This window comes from Girardinichthys multiradiatus, chromosome Y (assembly GCF_021462225.1).
Source record: "Girardinichthys multiradiatus isolate DD_20200921_A chromosome Y, DD_fGirMul_XY1, whole genome shotgun sequence".
Lineage (NCBI taxonomy): Eukaryota > Metazoa > Chordata > Actinopteri > Cyprinodontiformes > Goodeidae > Girardinichthys > Girardinichthys multiradiatus.
Window position 1 is genome coordinate 9860660 of NC_061818.1, and position 24669 is coordinate 9885328.

At 41.0% G+C, this 24669-nt stretch overlaps 1 protein-coding gene across 1 annotated transcript in view; it reads left to right on the forward strand.

The window, feature by feature from the left end:
* Positions 1–264: 264 nt before the first annotated feature.
* The window catches only part of LOC124864661 (unconventional myosin-XV-like), a 79412-nt gene continuing 55007 nt past the window's right edge, over positions 265–24669 (forward strand). Inside the window, exons 1-23 of the mRNA XM_047359524.1 lie at positions 265–5676; positions 6083–6165; positions 6303–6366; positions 7528–7637; positions 8034–8108; positions 10492–10582; positions 10708–10713; positions 11714–11817; positions 11906–11969; positions 12053–12166; positions 12255–12416; positions 15032–15148; positions 18529–18587; positions 18688–18811; positions 19133–19228; positions 19386–19517; positions 19612–19737; positions 21079–21156; positions 21255–21412; positions 21540–21585; positions 21672–21796; positions 23398–23515; positions 23713–23888. Of these exons, the coding sequence (XP_047215480.1) occupies positions 265–5676; positions 6083–6165; positions 6303–6366; positions 7528–7637; positions 8034–8108; positions 10492–10582; positions 10708–10713; positions 11714–11817; positions 11906–11969; positions 12053–12166; positions 12255–12416; positions 15032–15148; positions 18529–18587; positions 18688–18811; positions 19133–19228; positions 19386–19517; positions 19612–19737; positions 21079–21156; positions 21255–21412; positions 21540–21585; positions 21672–21796; positions 23398–23515; positions 23713–23888 (7640 nt within the window). The remainder of the gene's footprint in view (positions 5677–6082; positions 6166–6302; positions 6367–7527; positions 7638–8033; positions 8109–10491; positions 10583–10707; positions 10714–11713; positions 11818–11905; positions 11970–12052; positions 12167–12254; positions 12417–15031; positions 15149–18528; positions 18588–18687; positions 18812–19132; positions 19229–19385; positions 19518–19611; positions 19738–21078; positions 21157–21254; positions 21413–21539; positions 21586–21671; positions 21797–23397; positions 23516–23712; positions 23889–24669) is intronic.

A 24669-nucleotide genomic window follows, 5' to 3' on the forward strand; every position in this document is an offset into this window, starting at 1 on the left:
GTATTTTAACAGACAGTGGTTTGGGTTTATCTAAGGTTTCTACAAAGCAACTGACCTGTGGGAGTGAGCATTTCTGAGTGCTTTTTAAGGTTTTCAGAGGGACAAATCAGATGGTGGAAAAAGCAATGCAAACTTGAGATCAACTAAAAATGAAATGCAAGGATGTTAGTGCTGTTAAAACATATTGACTCTTTTATGCCCACCGGCTTTTGCAATACTTTGGGTAACTTTTTCATCAATTTTGGAAGGATCTGAGAATACACCATGGCACCAAAGAAAGGTGACACAAAATCAGCTGCCAAGAAAGGCAAGTCAGATGAGCCAAAGAAGGGCGGAAAGGATGACAAGAAGGGAGCGAAAGATGACAAAAAAGGTGGCAAAAAGGCTGAAGAGCCAACGGCAAAGGGTAAGGGAAAAGATGATGGGAAGAAAGGAAAAGGAAAGAAACCTGTCAGTGAGTCAGAAGAAAGTTCAGAAGAAGAAGAAGAGGAGGTTATGTCCGAAGAAAAAGAAAGTGGTGACAGCGAAGAAGAGGCAATAACCAAAAAGGCAGCCAAGGGGGATAAAGGTAAAGGGAAGGCAGCCCTAAAAGGAGCATCCAAAGCTATGGCTATGAAGCCTAAACGCTCATCCCCTGATAATGAGGACGAAGTTGATTCAAAGAGGAAGCCACAAGTTAAAAAAGGCATGGATGCAATCAATCTAAAAAAGATGAGTGATCTCAAAGGAGCCTCCAAGACCATGATGGGCTTGACTGCAGAGGGGCAAAAGAAGAACTTAGTCGTAAAGGTAGATGCAAGATCTCACCTTAAAGGAGCATCCAAAATTCTTACAGGCATTACTGGAAAGTCTTCTCCTTTTAGCCTGCCTTCTAAACAAGCAGAGAAAGCAAAACCAAAGCGAAACCTTAAAAGTACCTCTCGCCTCTTTCTTCGACTTTCCAAAAAAAAGAAACCCCCTACTGGTAGTAAACCACTTCTTGGCAACAGCAAGCTTTTTGCTGGGTTCGGGGGGAAATCTGGGACGGCAGACAAAAAACCTGGTCTGTCTGGTTTCGGCTTGTTTGGAAAAAAAGATGATGCCCCTAAAGAAACCACTTCTAAAAAGACATTAAATCTATCCAACCTAGGAAGTAAAGGTAATAAAATGGCATCTGAGGCAAAGGGATTAGGAGGGAAGTTCAAAGGAATGTTTGGAAAAAAGAAAACAGGACAAGGGTTTAAGAGTAAAAGCTGGATGGTTGGTAGGATGGCTGCAACAACTAACTGGTTGACTGGGAGGTTCCTGTCTTCTATGGGTCATGGTCGCCTTGGGGGACGAGCAGGACGACGGGGAAAAAAGAATCTATCCTATGCTAGCAGGGACACCAGAGGGGGTCACACACATTATTACAATGGGGCAGAGTATGATGATAATTATGGATATGAAGATGACTACCAGAACAGGTGTGGACAACAAGGCTTGGAAAGACAGGCATTCAACTATGACCCAACTGATCCTTACAGAGAGCAACTATACTATGACGATGAAGAGTGGGAAGATGAGTTTGGCTACTATGATGACGAGGGCAACCTCTACTATGATGATGAGCTTTACTATGATGATGATGTAGATAACTATGGTTACGCATATGATTATTATGATGATGAATATGAAGACTACAATGGCCATGAAGGGGCAGAGTATTACTATGGAGAAGATGGATTTCTGTACTCTATAGGACCAGACCCATATGGTTATTATAATGATGCCACATATGGTTTCAATGACTCATATTACCCTGAGCAATATGTGGACTATTTTGACCACAATATGGCTTCTAACTATGGTATGTTAAACTCATATGGCATAAGAAATGACACCTATGATGCAGTCTCAGGGTTATATAATGGCCCAGTGCTAGCATATGCACAAAGTGCTCAAATGTACAACCCTTATCAGCAACATGTCACCATGAATCCTGAGCTGAATCCAGCTGAGACAGGACAGCTATATGGACAGGAACAGTTTTTTTCTCCTGTAGCTGAACCATTTCCTTTAGAGCAGTTCAGAGTCCCAAGGCCTCAGGTTATGTTGTTTGGAAAAGAGAGACTAGAGGTTGAACCTTTGCCACTGCCTCCACTTCATACTCAACTCTCTTCCCAAATGTTTGCTTCTTCCAATCCATCTTTGGCTCTCAACAACCAGGAAATTCTGTCAGATGTACAATTTGACCAACCCATCCCAGCATATCTTTCTGCACAATCTCCTTTGCCCATTGACATAAATCAGCAACTACCCACCATTCCTCTTGGAGACTTTATCCCAGCAGCTATGAGCAATCACCAAGAATACTTTCCTTCTCCTCAGCTAAGTCATGTCCCTTTTACCATTCCTTCTAGTCACTTGTCCCCATCTCCCCTACCACCTCAGTTTTACTCCCAGGTATACCAGGTACCCCTACCACAGGACCTGCAAATCTCACCCGGAGCCTCACAAATGCAGCAACCAATGTATTCAACACTACATTCACCAATGGTCGCCCCTGTGTCAGTGCGAAAAATGAGTCCCCTTCTAACTCCACAGCTCTCATTAAGACCAGGATCACAAAGGGAACCAGTGCATCATTCCCCCCATTTCTCACCACATCCAATGGAGCTCCAACCAGGCTTTCGGTCAGACCCTTACTTTTCTCCTCGCCTACATAGGCACCCTCACCAGGCCTCAATGGCAAGCCAAAGACCCACATCCCCAGTTGAATGGCAGAGAACATCAAGCCCCTCTTCCTCTCCACCACAGTATAGGAGAGGGGTGTCAGTAAGAGCTCAACCATCCTTGACACAAGGAAGAAGCAGAATTGGGTTAAGCAGGGGTCCCTCCACTGTCAGACCCCATTCTCCACTTTCTAGTCCACTGGTTTCGCCCCGAGGATCACTGAGAAAAAGACAAAGTCCACCACCTTCCCCAAGATTATCTTTCAGACAGCAACCACCTCTAGATGCAGTACATCTGCCGCCTATGAGACCGCATACGTTCAAAGGGAGAAAGCAAACATTTATGATGAGGCGTTCGCCTTCTCCACCACTTCCCTCTCCACAAAGACAGAGCCCAGTTCAGCCTGAAGCATCTCATTCTCCATCAAAGTCATTCCGCCCCGCTTCTCCCCATCGTCCCCCCTCACCTTCACCATCACGTGTCTCTGCTAAACCCCTCCCAACCCGTTCCTCTACCCGCAGGCTGAGAGGAGCTTCTGGAGTGAGAGGCCATGTGCCTATGGGAGCTGTGAAACCCTCACCAGCTAATCCTTATTTACAAAGACGCAGTAGACCTGGATCCCCTGTAACTCAGCAAGTAGCCCCTTTTAGGTCATCTATACATAGAGGTCATGCCTCTCCTTCAGGAGGAATAGGGTCTGGAACCACTATGTTAGCTAGATCAGGATCTCGACCTGCAGGTTTTAGGAAAACCAAGCAAGCTGGTACTACCCAAGGAACCTTCCACAGACCTGTAGGTCGGGGACAGCCGCTAGTACGAATGCCCAGAAACCAACAATCTCTTCAGTCAAGGCAGTCATTCATCGCTTCTCCTGCACTGCCACCCGTCTCTCCTCAGCCATCTGTAAAACAGAGTGGTCCTCTTTCTCCCCAGCTATCAATCCGTAGGCTGCAGAGTAGGCCCCCATCCCCACAGCCTTTGCAGCGTAGATCTCCTCTGCCCTCCCGTTCTGCCTCGCCCATGTACCATATGTCTCACCCAGCTTCTCCCTTAACCGATCGATCAATAAGACCCCACAGTCTAGGGCCAGCTTCTTGTCAGCCTCCTGTACCTCAGTCTAATCTTCCTCATGGTGTCCCCCTACTATCAGAAAGTACTACTCAGTATGGCTACTCCCTGATAGAGCCAGGACCATCCCCCATGTTGACCAATGCTTTACCAGGTTCCCAGGTTCTCCTTCAACAACTACCACCATCGCCTAATCTGGGACGTACACTCCATAATCCTTATTTGCACAATGCTGGCAATACAACATCTTTACAAAGAATCCATTCTCCCATACCTGGAATACAGGGAGAGGAATCAGCTATTGTACAAGAGACCCAGATGGTAAACCCATATGGCCCTCAGGGTCTATCCACTGCTTTGATGCAGAATTCTCGTTTACGCACTGCCTCATTTTCATCCCCTCTACAGCACAGTGCCAAATTCCATACAACTGTCCTGTCTCCCTCCGAAACAGCAACACCTCCAACCCCCTCCCCTCTCTCCTCGACACATTTGTCCTCTAGTATGCTTACATCTCAGCTACGTAATGCTTCTTTTGCATCCCCTCTACAGCAAGACCTTTTCCCGGCTTCAGCCCCACCAGCTCCAGCTTCCATCACACATCCACAGGAAAGCATTAGAGGTAGCTCCCCACTTTTCTCTGGAGGACTACGAACTTCCCAGATCCAAGGGTCAATGTTCAAGTTTCCAAGTGGTACTTTGACCATGTCTAAGGGCCCCGTTAAATCTACAGGTACAAATGATGCTGGAGGTAGTGTTGGTAATGGAAGGCTGTCCCCCTCTGTGCTTTCCAATGCTCTGCAGAACCCAAATCTACGACAAGCCACGTACAGGCTACCTGATGGCTCATTGGTCACAAGAAATGAATCTGCTGAACTAGCTTCAGGTCTTTCCTCCTCCTCTATGTTGTCCTCTGCCCTGTTAAACTCTAATGTGCGTAAAGCTACATATAGGTTGCCAGATGGAACTTTGGTTACAAGAAAAGAGCCAGTCCCTGTGTCTTCCTCCCCCATGCTCTCCTCTGCCATTCTTAATGCAAATGTCCAAATGGCCTCTTATCGACTACCAGGTGGATCACTTTTATCACGTCCAGGAGAGAAGACAGAGAGTGCTGAGAATTCTTCATCTTCACTTGGGCTGTCTAGTGCTCTGATGAATGCAAACCTCCGTAAGGCAAAGTTTCAGCTACCAGAAGGATCATCTCTGTTTTCAAGAAATCAACATCAAAGTCCTTCAAGCCCTCTCCTTTCTGGTGCTATGTTAAACAGTACCATCCGCGGTGCTTCTTACAGTCTCCCAAATGCATCATTATTGAGGCAGAGTGGCTGTGCTGATACTTCTGAGCAACATTCACTTGATCTCTCTAATGCTCTCCGCAACCAGAACCTCCGATCTTCTTCCTACCGCTTGCCAGATGGAACTCTCATGACACGTTCTCAGGCTACTTCTTCACCTCAGTCGCTTGACCTATCTATGGCGTTATCCAAAAACCCAAACCTTCGTGGGGCAAAATACCGTCTCCCTGAAGGTAATATCATGATGCGGCTTGGGGCGCCTAGCACTCCTCAACCCCCTAATCTTTCTGGTGCTTTACAGAAATCTCACCTACAGGGGACCTCTTTCCGCCTACCTTCATATGCTGTAGTATCACCACATGTCCAGGGAGCTGGACCTGAACAACACTGGGCACATGGCTCAGGAGCTGAAAGCATACAGGAAGATCTAGATGTGTGGGGGGTTGAGAGAGTACTCCCTAAAGGGACAGTGCACAACCTCAACAAGTGGTCCATGTACGGAGATGGAGAGCTCCCTGAACACTCCCGGAGTCTAATTAGACAAAGAGGCAATGGGGAGGAGCCAGGGCAGTGGAATCTTAACAGAGAAGGGGAACCCCAGGGGCAATGGTTTGACAAGGTAATAATATAGAACAAGTGCTTTCAGCAACTAGTATGGCTGAAGCTGTCATCATAGGGCTAATATGTTAATGACAGTGTTTATACCATAAAAAATGTCACGCATAATATCAATTAAAACAGAAAGAAATTTTGTTACTAGGCATTGGTTCATGTTTTTATTTGAAGGTCAAAAATGTTTAAGCTGTAAGTTATGATGAGCAAATAGAGTAGAAAATAAGGTTTAACATTACTGATGGGTGGTAAACCAGCAGCTGCACAGGTAATAGAAAATCCAGAAGTATTTCACGAGAAAAAAGTTAAATCAAATTCTGTTGAAATCAAATTGCCCATGCCAATTTGTGAAAGCACAGGCCTGTGACTTTGCATCATGTCCTAATTTATGTCTGTATACGTTGGTGTTATAGATGTTTTCAATCAGAAGCATGCCCACAATTACTCACCGGGAGTACAGGGAGGAAGATGGTGTGGAAGATATGACTCAGTTGGAGTAAGTTTTTAAAAATATGTCATTCAGAACACCAAAGTAATTCCTCAGAATGACATAAAACTGCCCACCCTCAGGCAGTGTCAGACATTAAATGCTAACAAACTTCAATAACAAATCTACATTCTGTTTCTTTTTAGAGAAATGCATGAAGAGGGTGTTTTGCTGAATTTAAGAAGAAGGTTTGACAGACAGCTTATTTACGTAAGTATTTAAGAATAATCTCAAACAGACATAACATTTTTGATTTTATAATTTTAAATGAGTATAAATGCTACAAAAAAGGATTTGTACCTTAAAAGATATAATTTTTTTTTGTTGCTTTTTTTGTATTTTCTCTTACATGTTTCAGATCATTAAACAAGTTTCAAGATTAGACAGTGATTACCAGAGTAAACACCTAATGGAGGAAATACGCAATGCTAACCCACCTGCTCCTATTGGGAAATGTAATTGCCCCCTAAATCTAATAACTGGAGGCAAGGAGTATTTTACATTGCTGTGGGAGAATTTTAATCCACTCTTCTTTTCAGAATTGTTTTATTTCCGTTACATTGGAGGGTTTTCAAGCATGAGTAACAAGTCTTTGACCAGGTCACACCAAAATCTTCATTTTTATTTTTTCTAAATAGTTTTGAGCCACTTAGAGATTGAGTGTCTGTTGTACTTTGGATAATTGTCCTTCTTCACACCCAGGTGTGTTTGAACCAATGACTATTCATTCTTCTTCAGCATTTTCCATTAGTGAGAAGAATTAATTGTCTCATCGATTATTGAAAGTCGCTTGGTACTGAAGCTACAAAGCAGCCCTAGACCATCACAATACCACCACCATGCTTGACTGTCAGTGTGATATTCTTTTTTCTGAAATGCCATGTTAGTTTTATGACAGCAGTAATGAGAAGAATACTTCTTAAAGCGTTCCAGTTTGTCTCACATGTCCACGGAATATTTCCCTAAATGTCCTGTCACCACAATATTTCTTTTTTGCAAATGTGAGCCAGGTCTTGCTATTTGTGTTGCTGTTGGCCTACTCCATGTTGGTTCTATTTAATTAATTTCATGATTGTACATGTCAGGCTAGAGAAGTTGAACTTAGCTTTCCAAAAATGTGGTTAATAACAGTTAATTCCTTATTTAATGAAGGGGGCAAATTACTTTTTCACATAGGCCCAAGTTGGTTTTGATAAATAATTATCTGAAAACTGAATTTTATATTTGTACCCTTTATATTCATATTTGTTTTCATGATCTGTAAGGAACCCATTCTTTTCCACCACACAATTTAAATCTGTCCATTTAGTTGTCTACTTTTGTTTTATTTCCATTGCTCATCTTCAGTCACTCTTTATTCATGTCTTCCAGACATACATAGGTAGTATACTGGTGTCTGTGAATCCCTACAAGATGTACAACATTTATGGGACTGATGTTGTGCTGCGGTACAAGGGCCGCGCTCTGGGAGAGCACCCTCCGTAAGTAAATGTCACACTTGTAATTTGGACATAGCAAGCATACAAAACAAACAAGGATTTGCCGGTATGCAGACATTTAAAGCATTGTCCCTGATATGATATAATTGACCGTTACAACATGTTGGAAATTAACAGCAAAAAACAAATAGTTGCAATATATATAGGTTTAATAATGTACAACTAAGAAAAAGATTGACAATAAGAACATATTGGGAATCTCTACATAAAGCTACTAATGTGGACAGGACTGGTCTCCCATACCAGTCATTACTGCAGTATAGAGCTGAAGATATTTCTGGTTGAAAATATCAAAAAAACAACATATGTTGCTTTTTGTTCATTTCTGATTTTATATGTGTTTAGTTGACTTTTCACCTATGACTTTTTGTCTTGCAGGCATTTGTTTGCCATAGCAAATGCTGCTTACTCCAAAATGATGGATGCCAAACAAAACCAGGTCATAATAATCAGGTGAGATATGTACTGAGTCTTTGAATATAAAGCAGGTGATTTTTACTTTAAACAATTAGTGCTGCAAGCCAAATGCAATAAAATAAATGACACTGGTCCTGTTTTTTACTTTTTAAATATATTTAAGTGTACCTCTAAAGGGTATCTGTATCATTTAGTAATTACTTTGAAATTGTTTTTTTTTTTCAAAAAACTTTTGAAATCTTCAATGTTTATGATGTTCTTGGATAAGGAAGTATTTGGTAATTGTTTAAATTACTCTGGTGGCAGAAAAATGCTGTGGGGTAATTTTCTTTAGCAAGGACAGGGAAACCGGTCAAAGCTATTAGTTAGATGGATGAAGTTGAATACAGTTCAGTCCTGAAAGAGAGCTGTTCGAGGGGAAAATGACTTAAGACTGGGTTGGAAGCTCACCTTCCAGCAGGACAACAGCTTTGAACATACAGTCAAAGCTACAATGGAATGGTTTATATCAAAACACCTTTGTGTGTTAGAATGGCCCATTCAAAGTCCAGACCTAAATTTCATTAAGAGTCTTTGGCAAAGCTTGAAAGCTGATGTGTACACATGCTCTCCAACCAAACTGACTGATCCTGAGCTAGTTTGCAAAGAAGAACTGTTAATGGTTTCTGTCTAGACAAGGCTAAATACATATAGATGCCACACAGATTTTTATTTGTAAGAAATGTTGATAATTATGGAACTTTTTGTTTTTGTTTCCATTTCACAGGTATGCACCTATTTGTGTTGGTCTAGCAAAAAAGTAAAATTCCAATAAAATGCACTGAAGTTTGTGGTTGTAATGTGACAAAATGTAAAAAAGTTCAACATTTTTGCCTTTTTCCCTTTTAGGAACAATGGGGATGCTTATATATGCTATTTTATGTGCTTTGAGAGATGACAAGAAACAGGCATGGAATACAAAAAGACCTCTCACACACCTCGAACACTTTAGCCACATTTGGAAGCAGACACCTGTAAGGGAAGCCCAACAAGGTCTGAGCTAGGTGCAGATTGTGTTTCAGAGGTCTGAGTGTTGTGTGTGGACCCGGTTTGTGTGTGCGTGTGTCTCAGCGAGTGCGTGTCAAGGGCTAACTGAGGTCTAGTGTTCAGTGACCATTAACGGCCTGATTCTTAGCCAAGCAACCTGTGAGCTGAAACCTTATGCTGGAAAGTTGTGGAGGCCACAGTTGCCAAACACACAAAAACACACACCATTCTACCTTCGCCTCGTGTTTCCTGCGTAATGGTGGTATTTAGTGCTAATCTGTTTCAGATAGTTTACCTCACAATTGGAATTGAGTTCTTGCCTAATGTGAGCTTAGGCTGTTTTCATACAACTTAGACAGTTAACCCAAACACTCAACAAGCACCGATGAGGCGATAATGAGGATCAAAAAATTCGTGTCTTTGGGGCATTAAAAAAAGTTCTCATTTTAAGAAATTTTAGGCTATTTCTATTTTGAGGAGATTTGTGTTTTTGCTCTTGCCAGGTCTGAACTTTGAACATGTCCATGTCTGTTTCTGCCACCTCATGCCTGGATGTAAGATTTGTTTTTTATTAAACTTTTCTACTCACCATGCTGCTTCCTGCCAGTCTGCATTCTAGGATCCACTCTAAAAGCCACATCCTGACATTTGCAGTTAGGTCTGGACTTTGACTAAGCCATGTGCTTTGATCTAAAATCATTACATCATAGCTCTGGCTATATGTTTCTAACAGGTTTTCTTCCAGGCTTGTCTTGCATTTAGTTCGTCTATCCCTGCTAGAAAGCATCCTCACTGCATGGTGCTGCCACCACTACGTTTCACTGTAGGGACGAGGTTTTCAGTGAGATCTGAAGTTATATGTCTCTCATAGCATATCCAAGGAGACTGTTTTGGGGATTTGGAATATTTATATAGATATACATATATATATCTTTGCAGCACTAGAGGCCTTAGTTTTTCACAGTAGGCAGGCAGGTAGTGGGGTGGAGAGGGGGGAAAAACATACAGTATAAGTCTCTGAGGTCAGGACTCGAACCCGGGACAGCTGCGTTAGGGACTGAGGCACTACGCCATACGCTGTGCTCAATTGTAGAACATATGACCACAGCGAAATGCACGCTATATTTCAGAATCAGAATATTTTTAAAGTTTATCTGGGAAAACATTGAAACCCATGTTTTGTTTTCCTTCCAATATACAATCAATCAATAGTTTATGTTGGTCTGTCACAAATAAAATTAAAATGTAAAAGAAAATGAACAGATATGTATTTTTTGCAAGGCCGGTAGAAGGCAACATGCTACCTTCATTTTAGAAGAGTATAAGGACAATACTTTAAAGAGTTATTGACGGATACGTTGATTGGTGGTAACCGTGTTTCACTGTATTTTAGTGGAGAGAGTGGGTCTGGAAAAACAGAGGCTACCAAATTCGTGCTTCGCTACCTGGCAGCAATACATCACAAGTCCAATCCTATGCAACAGGTATGAACACACACCCTGACATGTACAAACTGGTGCTTATAGAATATTTTATTAACCAAATTAGTGGATCTGTAATGCCATATATTTTTTTCTCTTTTATCTCTGATGGCTTTTTGCGGGGAAAGATTGAGGTAGTCATCCCTTCTGAGTATCTTGAGCTTTACCTTTTACAACTCATCTACACTAATTAGCATTGACACTTGCAGTGTTTTGTTAGTGTCCATGTTTTATTAATCATACTTGAACACTAATGTGCACACCCTACATTCTGAGTGATCCTTATTGTGTTCTGTGTTTATTTTCTCATGTAATTCTGCTATTAAGTTTCTTTGCATAAAAATAATCTGTGAAGCTAAAACGTCCTGAGTTCACATCAGATTGAGAGATTTTCCTTCCTTTTGCTTAGTTTTGGTTGACGTTAAAGTGTAACACATTTATCTTTCCCTCCTTTCTGGGTAGTTTGCTGACCTCAAAAAAAAAAAAGAAAAATCCAATCAAAGCAGACTGGAACTTTTGGGACAGAGCACTTAAAGTCAACTTGATTTTTGCATCTTTGTGCACAAAGTGAATGGTAGTTTGTTTATTCAAATGGACATTTAGATATAGGATATGTCCCAGACGTTCCTCAGAGTTTAACTTCTGTTTCCTCATACTTGATAAGGCATTGTGATGGACTCATGCAGTGTTATCATAGCCCCATCACACTTTTCTGTAAAAGCTTACATTTTATTGGCATAGGCAGATATGCTGCCTTATATAAATAATGCTCCAATAATAATTTGGCCATTGTTTGATCACCAGCTAAGCCAGGATGCTATGGATATTTTAAACGAGTCAAGAACTTCTACAACTTGAGCTCCACAGCTCTCACATGCCATGCATACTGCATATGTGTGCTACTGCCACTGCATTTACACAAGTGCTAACGAAATATCACAGTAATAACCCAACATTAACACTGCTTAATGTCATGCAACATTGTAGCAAGCTGTGGATATGTTTAATTTAGAATACCTTGTTCTGAATGGAGGTGCAAAGTTGCTAGAGTTACAGCATCAATATGTACCTCTGCACCTTTGCAGCTCATTTGATGAAGGTTGTTTTCTGGCTTTGTGTTTGAACACCTGGTAGATTCTTGAGGCAGCGCCTCTGCTGGAATCCTTTGGAAATGCCAAAACTGTGCGAAACGATAATTCCAGCCGCTTTGGGAAATACATAGAGGTCTATCTGGAGGAGTGAGTATGGAACAAAAATTCAGATTTTACAATAACTCTTTTGTAATTCTACTCATGTTATTTTTTTCCCCTGTCCCTGTTTGTCTAGTGGTGTAATCAGTGGTGCCATAACCTCTCAGTATCTACTGGAAAAGTCCCGTATTGTCTTCCAGGTAACATGTGCTGATACAGATTAGGCATTATGTCTTTATCTCCTGTAGTTCTCTATTGAATGACCTGCTGATGTCTGCTTCAGGCCAAAGATGAGAGGAACTATCACATCTTCTATGAGATGCTGGCAGGTCTTCCTTCTCAGCAGAAGCAGGGGTTCTACCTGCAAGATGCTGAAACCTACTATTACCTCAATCAGGTAGAGCACAGTGGGCAGCATAGTGTCTTCTTTGCAGATCATATTTCTTCAGTTTCCTCTTCAGTTTGAACTCTGTCTCTAAATAAAGGGAGGGGACTGTTTGATTAGAGGGAAGAGCGATGCAGATGATTTCCGACGTCTGCTTTCTGCCATGGAAATCCTCCGCTTCACTCCGGATGACCAGTCTGCCATCTTCAGAGTTCTCTCTTCCATACTGCACCTAGGCAATGTGTACTTTCAGAGACATGAGGTAATACTCCATGTTGATTGCTATTTTGCAATTATCAGTAGCTCTGCAGTTTGTATTTAGTTACTTTTTAAATTAGGCTAAATGAGGTATGAGCTGAAGAAAACAGTGAGAGCAATCCAGGTTTGAAGAGAGAAGTTCTCATTGAAGAGTTATGCTGATTGCTAACCAGAGCAAGGCCCATTTAAGAGCAAGTTTTGTTGCTAGGCTAATATTTCACCACTAGCCAATTGAGACAACTAGAAAGAAGATCCAATGGTTTAACCTTTGCAGTTATCATCTGTAGAACACTGATATTGTGTTTAATTTATTTTGGAAGTAAGAGATCTCAGAATGATGTTGCTCCCAATTGAATGGTATTCAAGCTGCAAGTTGGAGAACCAGTGGGATTAGCATTTTTCTCAGAGACCAGGATAGTGCTGCCTTTGATTTGTCTCTCACAATGGATCTGGGAATGATGCCACAGCCAAGCTGAGCATGTTTTGTTTATTAGCCATTTTGATAAATAGATAAACCAATTAAATTCAATTCAATTCAAAAATACTACGTATCTATGCATTACCAGTTTTTTGTGTGTGTTTGAATGCATAAAATGGAGAATAATATGTTATCAGCTTGTATTGCTAACAGTAGCTAGCACCAAAACAAATAGCAACTATATGCACCCATAATGCTCTCAACTTAGGTGTGATGTCATTTCCAAATCTGAGCTCCTAGACTGCACCCAGAGATCCTAGACTTTTCAACTGGGAACACACAAAATCCGACATCTAACAAAAAAACTGAACACAGCATTGCTAATACCAGCAATACATGACAATGTATTTCTCACTACTCTGCACTTTCATTTATTCACTTAAAGAGGGTTTAGATCATATTACACAGAGCTTACTGAATGGGATACAAACAAAGAAACAGTTCATTACGGCAACATCCACAGCATTTTGTACAAGCGGCAGATATGTTGGATTTTGAGGTCAGTGTTGGTGAGAAGCCTCCAATTTTGCAAGTAAGGGTTCCTATTTCAAGTTTGCATTTCAGTTGATTTCTTTAACTTGGACTTCAGACATTCTGAATGTTTGGTACCAGTTTAACTCACCATGATTCAAAGCAGATATGTGGATTAATACATTCTGGAGCCTCAACACAAGCAACAACCGCTTGTAATGAACCTACAGGGGTTGGACAATGAAACTGAAACACCTGGTTTTAGACCACAATAACTTATTAGTATGGTGTAGGGCCTCTTTTTGCGGCCAATACAGCATCAATTCATCTTGGGAATGACATATACAAGTCCTGCACAGTGGTCAGAGGGATTTTAAGCCATTCTTCTTGCAGGATAGTGGCCAGGTCACTACGTGATACTGGTGGAGGAAAACGTTTCCTGACTCGCTCCTCCAAAACACCCAAAGTGGCTCAATAATATTTAGATCTGGTGACTGTGCCGGCCATGGGAGATGTTCAACTTCACTTTCATGTTCATCAAACCAATCTTTCACCAGTCTTGCTGTGTGTATTGGTGCATTGTCATCCTGATACACGGCACCACCTTCAGGATACAATGTTTGAACCATTGGATGCACATGGTCCTCAAGAATGGTTCGGTAGTCCTTAGCAGTGACACGCCCATCTAGCACAAGTATTGGGCCAAGGGAATGCCATGATATGGCAGCCCAAACCATCACTGATCCACCCCCATGCTTCACTCTGGGCATGCAACAGTCTGGGTGGTACGCTTCTTTGGGGCTTCTCCACACCGTAACTCTCCCAGATGTGGGGAAAACAGTAAAGATGGACTCATCAGAGAACAATACATGTTTCATATTGTCCACAGCCCAAGATTTGCGCTCCTTGCACCATTGAAACCGACGTTTGGCATTGGCATGAGTGACCAAAGGTTTGGCTATAGCAGCCCGGCCGTGTATATTGACCCTGTGGAGCTCCCGATGGACAGTTCTGGTGGAAACAGGAGAGTTGAGGTGCACATTTAATTCTGCCGTGATTTGGGCAGCCGTGGTTTTATGTTTTTTGGATACAATCCGGGTTAGCACCCAAACATCCCTTTCAGACAGCTTCCTCTTGCGTCCACAGTTAATCCTGTTGGATGTGGTTCGTCCTTCTTGGTGGTATGCTGACATTACCCTGGATACCGTGGCTCTTGATACATCACAAAGACTTGCTGTCTTGGTCACAGATGCGCCAGCAAGACGTGCACCAACAATTTGTCCTCTTTTGAACTCTTGTATGTCACCCATAATGTTGTGTGCATTTCAATATTTTGAGCAAAACTGTGCTCTTACCCTGCTAATTGAACCTTCACACTCTGCTCTTACTGGTACAATGTGCAATCAATGAAGACTGGCTACCAGGCTGGTCCAATTTAGCCTTGAAACCTCCCACACTAAAATGACAGGTGTTTCAGTTTCATTGTCCAACCCCTGTATATCTCACTTTCTAAATTGACTTCCTGAAATAAATACTGATTTTATTTAAATTTACTGAGGTGAACCTGTAAACTCAGCTTAAACTCAACTTCTTCCAAAATTTATAGTTGATTTCTTTGCAGCTATTTTCATGCAGGGAACAAACTGAATACATTTTTCTTTTTCCTTGCTGTGGCTGATGGCCAGGAGGTGGCGTCAGTGGTGAGCGCACAGGAGATCCGGGTCGTGGCAGAACTGCTTCAGATATCACCAGAAGGACTACAGAAAGCCATTACTTACAAAGTTACGGTCAGTAGCAAACCGGGTTGGATGTCCTGTTTTAGTAGAAGTTTATATTTCATTCTTAGATATGTTAGAAATGATATATTCTCCTTATTTCCTTACTGATTTGTTATTACTGTTTGGCATCTTTAGTCCTCTGAAGTAGACTGCCAGGTTCATATGGCACAAATGAGAAGCATGTGTTGCCCCTACACACAGAGAGAAAAAAAACACAAAAGAAACAAACTGCTGTCACTGATCTACTTCCATTGTTGTTTTGTCCACCTGGTTTCCTTAGGTGGATCTTTTCAGCAAAGTGGTCTGCTTCTATAAATCTGATTGTGTCGAATTTTAAACTGAGCAGTTATATTTGCCCAGTTAGATTATATTAGGCTAGCCTTTTCACAATTTTATGTTACTACCACAAAATTCAATGTTCTTTCTCAGGAAGTGGAATGAATCGGTGCATTATTGTGAAGTGTAAAGAAAGTGATTCATGGTTTTATAAAATAGATTAGATCAAGCGCACCATTGAACATCAACTATCAAGCCTTACCACAAATTCTCTGCTGAATTATGTCTGGACTTTGACTGGGCCATTCTAACACATAGATTTGCTTTGCTCTAAACCATTTCATTGCAGTTCTGGGATACACAGTGTTTTACATGTAGGCCAAAATGTTCAGTTTTGGCCACCAGAGCACCTTGTTCAACATGTTTGCTGTGTCCCCTAAATGACCTGTATGCGATATGGGAGGGAACGTTTTATGGCTTTCTTTCACTAAGGAATTCTTCTAGCAGAAATGTTGAGTGGACAACTAACAGTCAACAGATTTTCTGATCTGAGCAGTGGATCTCTGCAGACCCTCCAGAGTTGCAGAAATTCCCAACCTAAAATTTTACTACCTAACCATTTTCCACAACTTTATCCCTGTCTTTCTATCTGCTGTGTTCCTTCTTCTTTACTATTCAATTCAATTCAAAAATACTTTATTAAACCTAAAGGTAAATTAAATGTTGTTGCAGCTCATTATGAAGGTTTCTTCAAAGAAACGTTGTAGATGCTGATGGCTGTGGGCAGGAAGGATCTCCTGTAGCGCTCCGTCTTACAGCAGATCTGAAGAAGCCTCTGACTGAAGACACTCTGTTGTTGTAGGACAGTCTCATGAAGAGGATGCTCAGGGTTCTCCATAATGTTCTTCATTTTATGAAGAATCCGTCTTTCCACAATGATCTCCAGAGGTTTTAGAGGAGTCCCCAGAACAGAACCAGCCTTCTTTATCAGCTTGATGAGCTTTTTTAAGTCCCTGGCTCTGATGCTGCTTCCCCAGCAGATGATGGCAGAAGAGATCACACTTTCCACAACAGACTTATAGAAGATATGCAGCATCTTGCTGCAAACACCAAAGGACCTAAGCTTCCTCAAGAAGTACAGTCTGCTCTGTCCCTTCTTGTAGATGGCTTCACAGTTGCATCTCCACTCTAGTCTGTTGTCCAGGTGAACACAGAGGTATTTATACTCCTCCACCACCTCCACCTCTTCTCCCATGATAGAAATAGTTTTCGACTTATTCCTGTTTCTCTTAAAATCTACAATCATCTCCTTTGTTTTAGTCACGTTCAACATGAGATGATTGTTTCCACACCATGCCACAAAGCGGTCCACCACCTTCCTGTACTCAGCTTCGTGTCCATCTCTGATCCACCCCACGACTGCAGAATCATCCGAGTATTTCTGCAGATGACAGGAGTCTGTCTTGTACTACTTCACAAGTGTTCTCTAACAAACCTATGAGGACTTCACAGAACAGCTGTATCTATACAGAAGTAAAGTTGCTTCCCGGAGGGACTTTTTTACTAGTTAGGTGACTACTGAAGGCAATCAGATGGACTGGATTTATATATCATATATATATATATAAATATATCATATAGTTATATATTATATTAAAGTAAAGGGGCCCAACACATAAGCACACCTCTTTCAAATTCGTTGGTAAAAAAAGCTCTTCCTTTTTTCCACTTCACATTTACTACAGTATATACAACCCTTTGTGTTGTTTTTTCACATAATACCAATAAAATGCATTTCTTTACAATTTATGGCTGTGACTTGACAAATTGTGGTAAAGTTCAAGGGGAATAAATACTATTGCTCTGTGCTCACTGTATCGCATCATGTTATTGCCTCTTTATGTTTACTTTGATACCCTTGTTCTTCTAGAAAGCAAGCATAAAATAAAGCCACCATAATATTTTACTTTTGACTACTTAAACAGCAAAATGTGCATTCGATTGAAGAAGTTAAGATTTCCTTTCTGATTAAGCATCTCTAACTTCTGATGTCCTGCCATGAACTTGGTTTATCATATGAAAAGAAAAGCCTTTGATGAAATTTGGCCTCATTCTGATTCTATGTCTATCAGCAGATATTCGGTGCTCGGACACATCTTTTGAACTCTTCTACTTACATCTAACCAGTTAACAGCTGAGGTCTGCGTATCTGTAGAGTGATCCAATAAACAACCAATGTCTTTTTGATTCCTTTGGTTGAAATGATGTATTAGTATTAATTTAGAGTTTATAGAACAGAGCTATAATTTTACTTGGTCCACAATGAAAAACCTTGTCCACTTATCCAATTATTTGGCTGATTACCATAAACAGTTCCAGATAACCGGAAGAAGTCTGATTTTGTCTCCTTTGAACCAGCAGTAACGTAGTTAAAACTTTTGTCTTCTTTGCCCCAGGTAGATCCACTTTTCTGTTGAGTAAAAGCTTGAACCTTCTTCAGACCTTCTTCAGATGTTCAGTATAGCCACTTGCACATTGAATCCATGAGCCTAATCCTAAAAAAAAAATATTTTTTTGTAAAATATAAAGGCTCCCTTCATGTCAGCCCAGTTTGTCCAATCCGATCATTGTAGAAAGTGATGGTGATGACAGAGGAGAGAGAAAAAGAGGGAAAAATCTTATGTCTACCACAAGCACATGCTTATATACAGAAGACAAGAGCCGTTTGCATTATTCAAACTCTAATTACAAAGGTGTAACAGGAGAGGAGTCAGTGCTACCGGCTCTTTCCTTAGGCTGGAAGTGTGTGCACATTAAGAGAGCATGTGCTGGTCAAGTGGATTTTGGCAAAGGAAGCCCTCAAATTTCAAAGCGCTCTTTATCTCAGCCCTCACAGAGATGAGGTAGAGCAGAAGTGAGGCAGAAGAGCTGACAGGAAGCAAAACGTGTGATGAAGAAGAGGAGAAGGAGGGAATGCTAAAAAAATTGGGAAAATGGGAAAATAAAGTCAGCAGTGCAGCAGGAATAGTGGCCCACCCTGTTAAAGTTAAGTGAAATGTGTCAACTTAATCCCTAACGGGGTGTGATTGCATGCAATGCTATTTTCTTTGCAGGAGACAATGAGGGATAAAATCTACAGCCCTCTGAGTGTAGAAAATGCCGTAGATGCTAGGTGAGAGAAAATCACCAACAAAACCCAACCCTAACAGTTTACGTATAACCCAACTGAATATAGATTCATATTAAATCAGCTTTTGTTTTCCGTTCTCCAGAGACGCTGTTGCCAAGATTCTGTACTCGCTTATCTTCCAATGGTTAACGGAAAGGATTAACGCTCAGGTGTACCCTCGCCAACACAGCCTCTCCATCTCTATTCTGGACATTTATGGATTCGAGGTAAGCAAGTGTTGTGTTTTTTTTTATCTTTAAGGAGAAACAAACACAAATGAAACTGCCTGAAGTTTTATATACAGTATGTGGCTCATTAGAACAGTTTCTAACTTTTAGTCCTAATGGACTGTACACAGTTCTACATGTGAATAAGGGCTTGCTCAGTGTTGGGAAACCTGCTGCGTACTCATCACACAGATCTACAGAACCACACACCGGTCTCTAACTTTCATGCTCTGTGTTCAACATTAGAGATAACATATTAAATAATCATCACATAAGAAGGTTAGACATAAAGAATCACCTGCTGTGTGTTTGTGGCAACAGGATCTGGCTTTTAACAGCTTCGAGCAGCTTTGCATTAATTATGCAAACGAATACCTGCAATTCTTCTTCAACAGGATCGTGTTCAGGGAGGAACTGGTGAGTTCACATCACACCTGCAGATTGGCTCAATTTCACTCACAGTCTTCATGACAAACTCAGATCTGAAACATCAGCAGAATGAATAAAATTGATCTTATTCGTAGTGTAAAAACATTGAAAGTGGCATTTTGCACTGCATCTGATCCCCCTGCAGGAGGAGTACAGCAGAGAGCAGATCCCATGGCAGGACATTACTTTCAATGACAACCAACCCTGCATTGACCTCATCGCCGCTAAGCCTCATGGGATATTGAGGATTCTGGATGACCAGAGCTGTTTTCCCCAGGTGAGGATTGCTACACCAGCACGGAGCCCTCAGCACCCTGTAACATATACTCAGATATAAATGCTCGGTTAAAATCCTGCTAATTTGTTGCCAGGCAACAGACCACACTTTTCTACAGAAATGTCACTATCACCATGGCCACAATCCGCTGTATATGAAGCCAAAGATGCCGCTCCCAGAGTTCACCATCAAGCATTTTGCTGGTCGGGTCACCTATCAGGTACTGAGCTCATTGATCATCCATTAGATATTTTAGAACTATACTTTGTAGTTCTGTATTTCATTGGTTTGGATTGTCACAGAAGGCTGCACATTTTCATGGTGGCAAAGGACAAATTCTAATTATATTTTACATCCAAAATATTTTTTTATTTTGTTTTTTTTATTGCTTTTAACTTAACTAGGAGTTTATGTCATAATGCAAAGTTGTAAAGTTGAAGAAGAAGGATTCATTGTTTTCCAAAACTTTACACATTTCTGAACAGTGTAGCATGCATTTGTATTCAGTCCCTGGAGCCAACTTTGTAGAACTACCTTTTACTGCAATTACAGCTGCAAATCTAAGCTGCAAACGTTGTACATTTATGTTTAAGGCTTCGATCTAAACCACACCATTGCAACTCAGGCTGTACACTTAGGGTTGCTGTCTTGTTGGAAAGGCAACCTCTGCCCCTGTCTCATGTCTTTTGTAACCTCTAATAGTTTTTTTTTCCCAGGAATTCCCTATATTTCCATCTTGCCATCAACTCTGACCAGCTTCCTTGCCCTGCTAAAGAAAAACATCCCCACAGCATGATGCTGCCACCACCATGTTTCAGCAAATAAATGGTGTTTTCAGAAAGCTTAATTTTGTTCTCAACTGACCAGAGCACCTTCTTCCACATGTTTGACAGTGGGTCCCTGGGATCAGGGTTGTCTTACATAGCCTGTGGCAAATTGCAGACAGGACCTCTCATGTTTTTTTTTTTTTAAATGGTTTTCTTCTTCCATAAATCTCTGCAGCTCCTCCAGAGTTACCATGGTCTTCTTGCTTCTTTGATTAATGCCCTCCTTGCCAGGCCTGCCATGCAGTTTGTTTACTAATGTTGTCTGTAATTTTTGAATTAAATTAAACCAATGTCTGAAGCCTTCGCAAAACAGTTACGGAGTATACAGAGGTTAAATTAGGTACAAGTGGACCCTATTTGCTAATTAGGGGACCTTTTAGAATATTTGGTTGCACTGCATTTTATTTATAAGTATGTGAGTAAAAGGGAGCTGAATACAAATACACACCACACTTTTCACGTTTTTAATTGTAAAAAATGCTGTGAACAATGTATCATTTTCCTTCTACTTCACAATAACGCAATACTTTGTGTTGGTTTGTAACACTGAAAACATACATGAAAGTTTAAATGTGGAAATATGCATGCCATAGGTGCTAAATATGGAGTTGATACATTAGCTCTTTATTTTTATTTTCTTAAATGTTCTGCCTAATGCTTTGTTTTGGACAAAAATGGTGAACTGAGAGACTGAAAGTTTAATCATTTAATAATGTAAGATGTCTCTGACCCAGGTTTATAAGTTCCTTGATAAGAACTATGATCAGGTCCGACAGGAAGTTCTGGACCTGTTCATTCAGAGCAGAAACAAGGTGAGTTCAGAAAAAATTCTTTAAAAAAATACATAAAAAGTACACTCAGAAGTCAGTTGCTGACAGTAGTATAAGTGTGATTATGTTTCTGTCCGTAGATGGTGTCAAACCTGTTCCTGGCTCATGCAGCCTCCCTTGGTCAGCAGAGAGGAGGCCACATGAGGAAGAGCAGCTCAGTCACCAGGAAGTACCAGCCACCCACCGTCAGCAGCAAGTTCCAACAGTCCCTGCTGGAGCTTGTGGAAAAGATGGAGAGGTGAAAAGACGTGCTGTATTTACTCAAAGACCATGTCAAGGGTCAAAATAATTACACTAGCTTAGATTACAAGGAAAACAAGCTGATATTTGATAACATTGATAACCTTTTCATTCTTTCATTTCAGGTCCAACCCTTTTTTTGTTCGCTGCATTAAGCCAAATAATATGAAGGTACACCATCAGAAATTGTGCATTTCTGGTCTCTTGATGCATGTAGACATAAATCAGTGTATTTATGAATGCGCAACTGTGAACAGCGACCAGCCGTGTTTGAGGACGAACTGGTCAGCAGCCAGCTGCGACACTCCGGGGTCCTGGAGACCATCAGGATCCGCAGAGAGGGCTATCCGGTCAGAATGCCATTCTACATCTTTCTCTTCAGGTAAGATACACACAGAGGCCTGGATATCTAGAATCACTTAGAGCTATGATACTTTAGCTATCTTTAGTGGCCCTCAGAAGACATTTTTGCATAAAAGTACTAATTAATGTACAAAAACACCAGTTGTAACAAATCAGACAAGATATCTGGAAGAGAATGGTGGACCTCCACAGGTCTTATCCATTCTTAGGTGCAATTTCCAGCTGCCTTAAAAGTCCCACATTCATCTGTTCAAACAATTACATGCATGTGTAACTACCATGAGAATGTCCAGCTATCATATTGTTGAAGATGGAGACGGGCTCCAGATATGAACGCGTTGTGGTATAAAATGTGCCTATCAACCCCAGAACTTAAGCAAAAGACCTTGTGAAGATGCTGACTGAAGCTGCTAAGAGAGTATCATTGTGCACAGTGAAACACGTCCTTTACTGACCTGAAGACATTAGTCCAAAAGGAACATAAAAAGTCAAATTACCATTTGCAAAAACCCTCAGGGATGAAGACTGTAATTTTTTGAGTTGTTTTGTGGTCTGATGAAATAAAAATCTAAGAATTTGTCCAAATCAATAAATCTGGAAGAATAAGAAGACGGTTGCAAGCCTGAGAACACCATCCCAGTATGCAACCTGTCAAGAGATCAGCCAGGAAGTTATCATAAACCCCTAAACTCAGTCCCGTTGAAACTCTGTGGGCAGTGCTGAAAACGTGTGTGGGCTACTAACCTAAAACAGAAAAAGTTAGCCTGATGTAATGTCAGATAATGTGAAAAAAAACAATGCTTGTTTATTTATACGGCTGTAAATATCTGGTTTCAACTGTACCTCTGATGCCAGAATGTTGATCTGGGAAGGACATCAAATCCAACGCCTCATACTAACTTGAACTAACTGTTCAAGAGGTGATGATTTGGGCTTGTTTTGCAGGCGCAAAATCGGGGCACCTTGCAGTCCTTGTATGCCAACGTATTCTACAGCTAAATGTGTGCCCATTTGTGATATCGGGTCTTTACCAAGACAATGATCCCAAACAGAGCAGCATATTTACCACAGAACCTTAAACTCAACCTAACTGTTGCACTCTGGTGGAACCTTAACAGAGCAGTGCGTATACAGCTGTCTGCAAACTGAGACAACGTTGTTACGAATAGTGGTCGAAGTTCAAATTTGAAAGTGATTGATAAGGTTAGAGAGAAGACTTCTTCTCACTGGCGGCTCTCACTTGAATGTCTTGCTTGATGAGCCCCTCCCTCTGCACCCCCCTCATCAGTTAAAGTGAGGAAGAAGAAACTGGGTGGGGATAAAATGTAGTGCAGTTTCACATAAAGACCTCAGCTAGTCTCGTTGTTCTCTGCAGCGATCAGGGGACGTCTACCCAACACACAAGGATGCCAACTACCCGTCAACTCCACATTCAAAATAAAAATATTAAACTTGTCTACTAGAGAACTGAGAGATAAGTTACATATTTTTTATCAGGTGCTTCTCTTCCTAATGACGGCCTGGGCAACGGCCACTATGGTCTATATCAAAAACAAGCACTGGTGGTTCTACAAGCAATTGGGTGTAGTTTATTTTTCCCATTGGTGTAATTTTTTTCAGGTACAAGTCTCTGGTTGGGCTTAAACAGGCACCAGCAGCAAACGAAGAAAACTGCATAATTATGTTGAGTAAACTGTGTCCCCTCCGACCAGGAGCCTTCTACATTGGTGTCACTAAGGTGAGATACACCATCTGAACAAGAAACAGTACTGCAACCTGGTGCAACAGCATTATTATATTGGAAATAAAGTTTTCTGTGATGCCATAATTCCTTAATTATGCCCAATATTTATGTAAAGGGCAAACTAATGTCCTTTTTTTGAGATTGCCCGTGTATTTAAAGGTGATTTGTGTGTTTGTGTGTGTAAATGGCAGCTGTTTTTAAAGGAAGACATCTACCAGCTGTTGGAGTGCAAACGAGAGAGATCCCGAGAGCTTGCTGCTCTCACTTTGCAGCGTTACGCCCGCATGTTCTTTGTCAGGAAACGCTTCGCTGCCTTCCGTAAAAAAATCATCGGGTTTCAGGCCCAGTGCCGGGGCTATCTTCTTAGGTGAGATGTGACATTAACATTTTAAACGTACAGCACCTTAAAAAAGCAAACTTTCCCCCATTTTGTTCAGCTGCAACTACAATCTTCAATATATAGGGGCATTTTGTGTGATGGACAATAAATGTAAGCAGAAAGAAAATCATATACTTTTCAAATTTATTTGCAAATAATAATCTGAAAAGTGCGAGGTGCATTTGTGTTCCACCCCCTTTACTCTGATACTCCAGTACAACTAACTGCCTTCTTGGGTCACCTAATTAGTAAACAGAGTCAATCTGCGTGTAATTTAACCTCAGTATAAATCCAGCTGTTTTGTGAAGGCCTCAGAGCTTTGATTGAGAAAATTAAAGAACAAACATCATCATGAAGACCAAGGAAAACCGCAGACAAGTCAGGAAGAAAGATGTGGAGAAAATCTCAAACAGCACTGTCCAGTCCGCCAACTGAAAACCTACTTAGAAAAGCATTAATCAGAGAAGTAGCCAAGAGACCTAGGGTAACTCTGGAAAAGCTGCAGAGGGCCACAGCTCAGGTGTGAAATCATTTGACAAGACAATTGTTAGTTGTTCACTCCATAAATCTGCCCTTTATGAATGAGGGCCAAGAAAAAGCCATTGTTGAAAGAAATCCTTAAAATGTCTCATTTAAGTTTACCACAATCCATGTGGAAAATAAATTAAACATTATTAAAAAGGCAATCTGAAGATTTTATATGAGACCAAAAATTTACTTTCTGGCGCAAATGCAAAACTCTGTCTTACAGAAAGCTAACACTGCACTT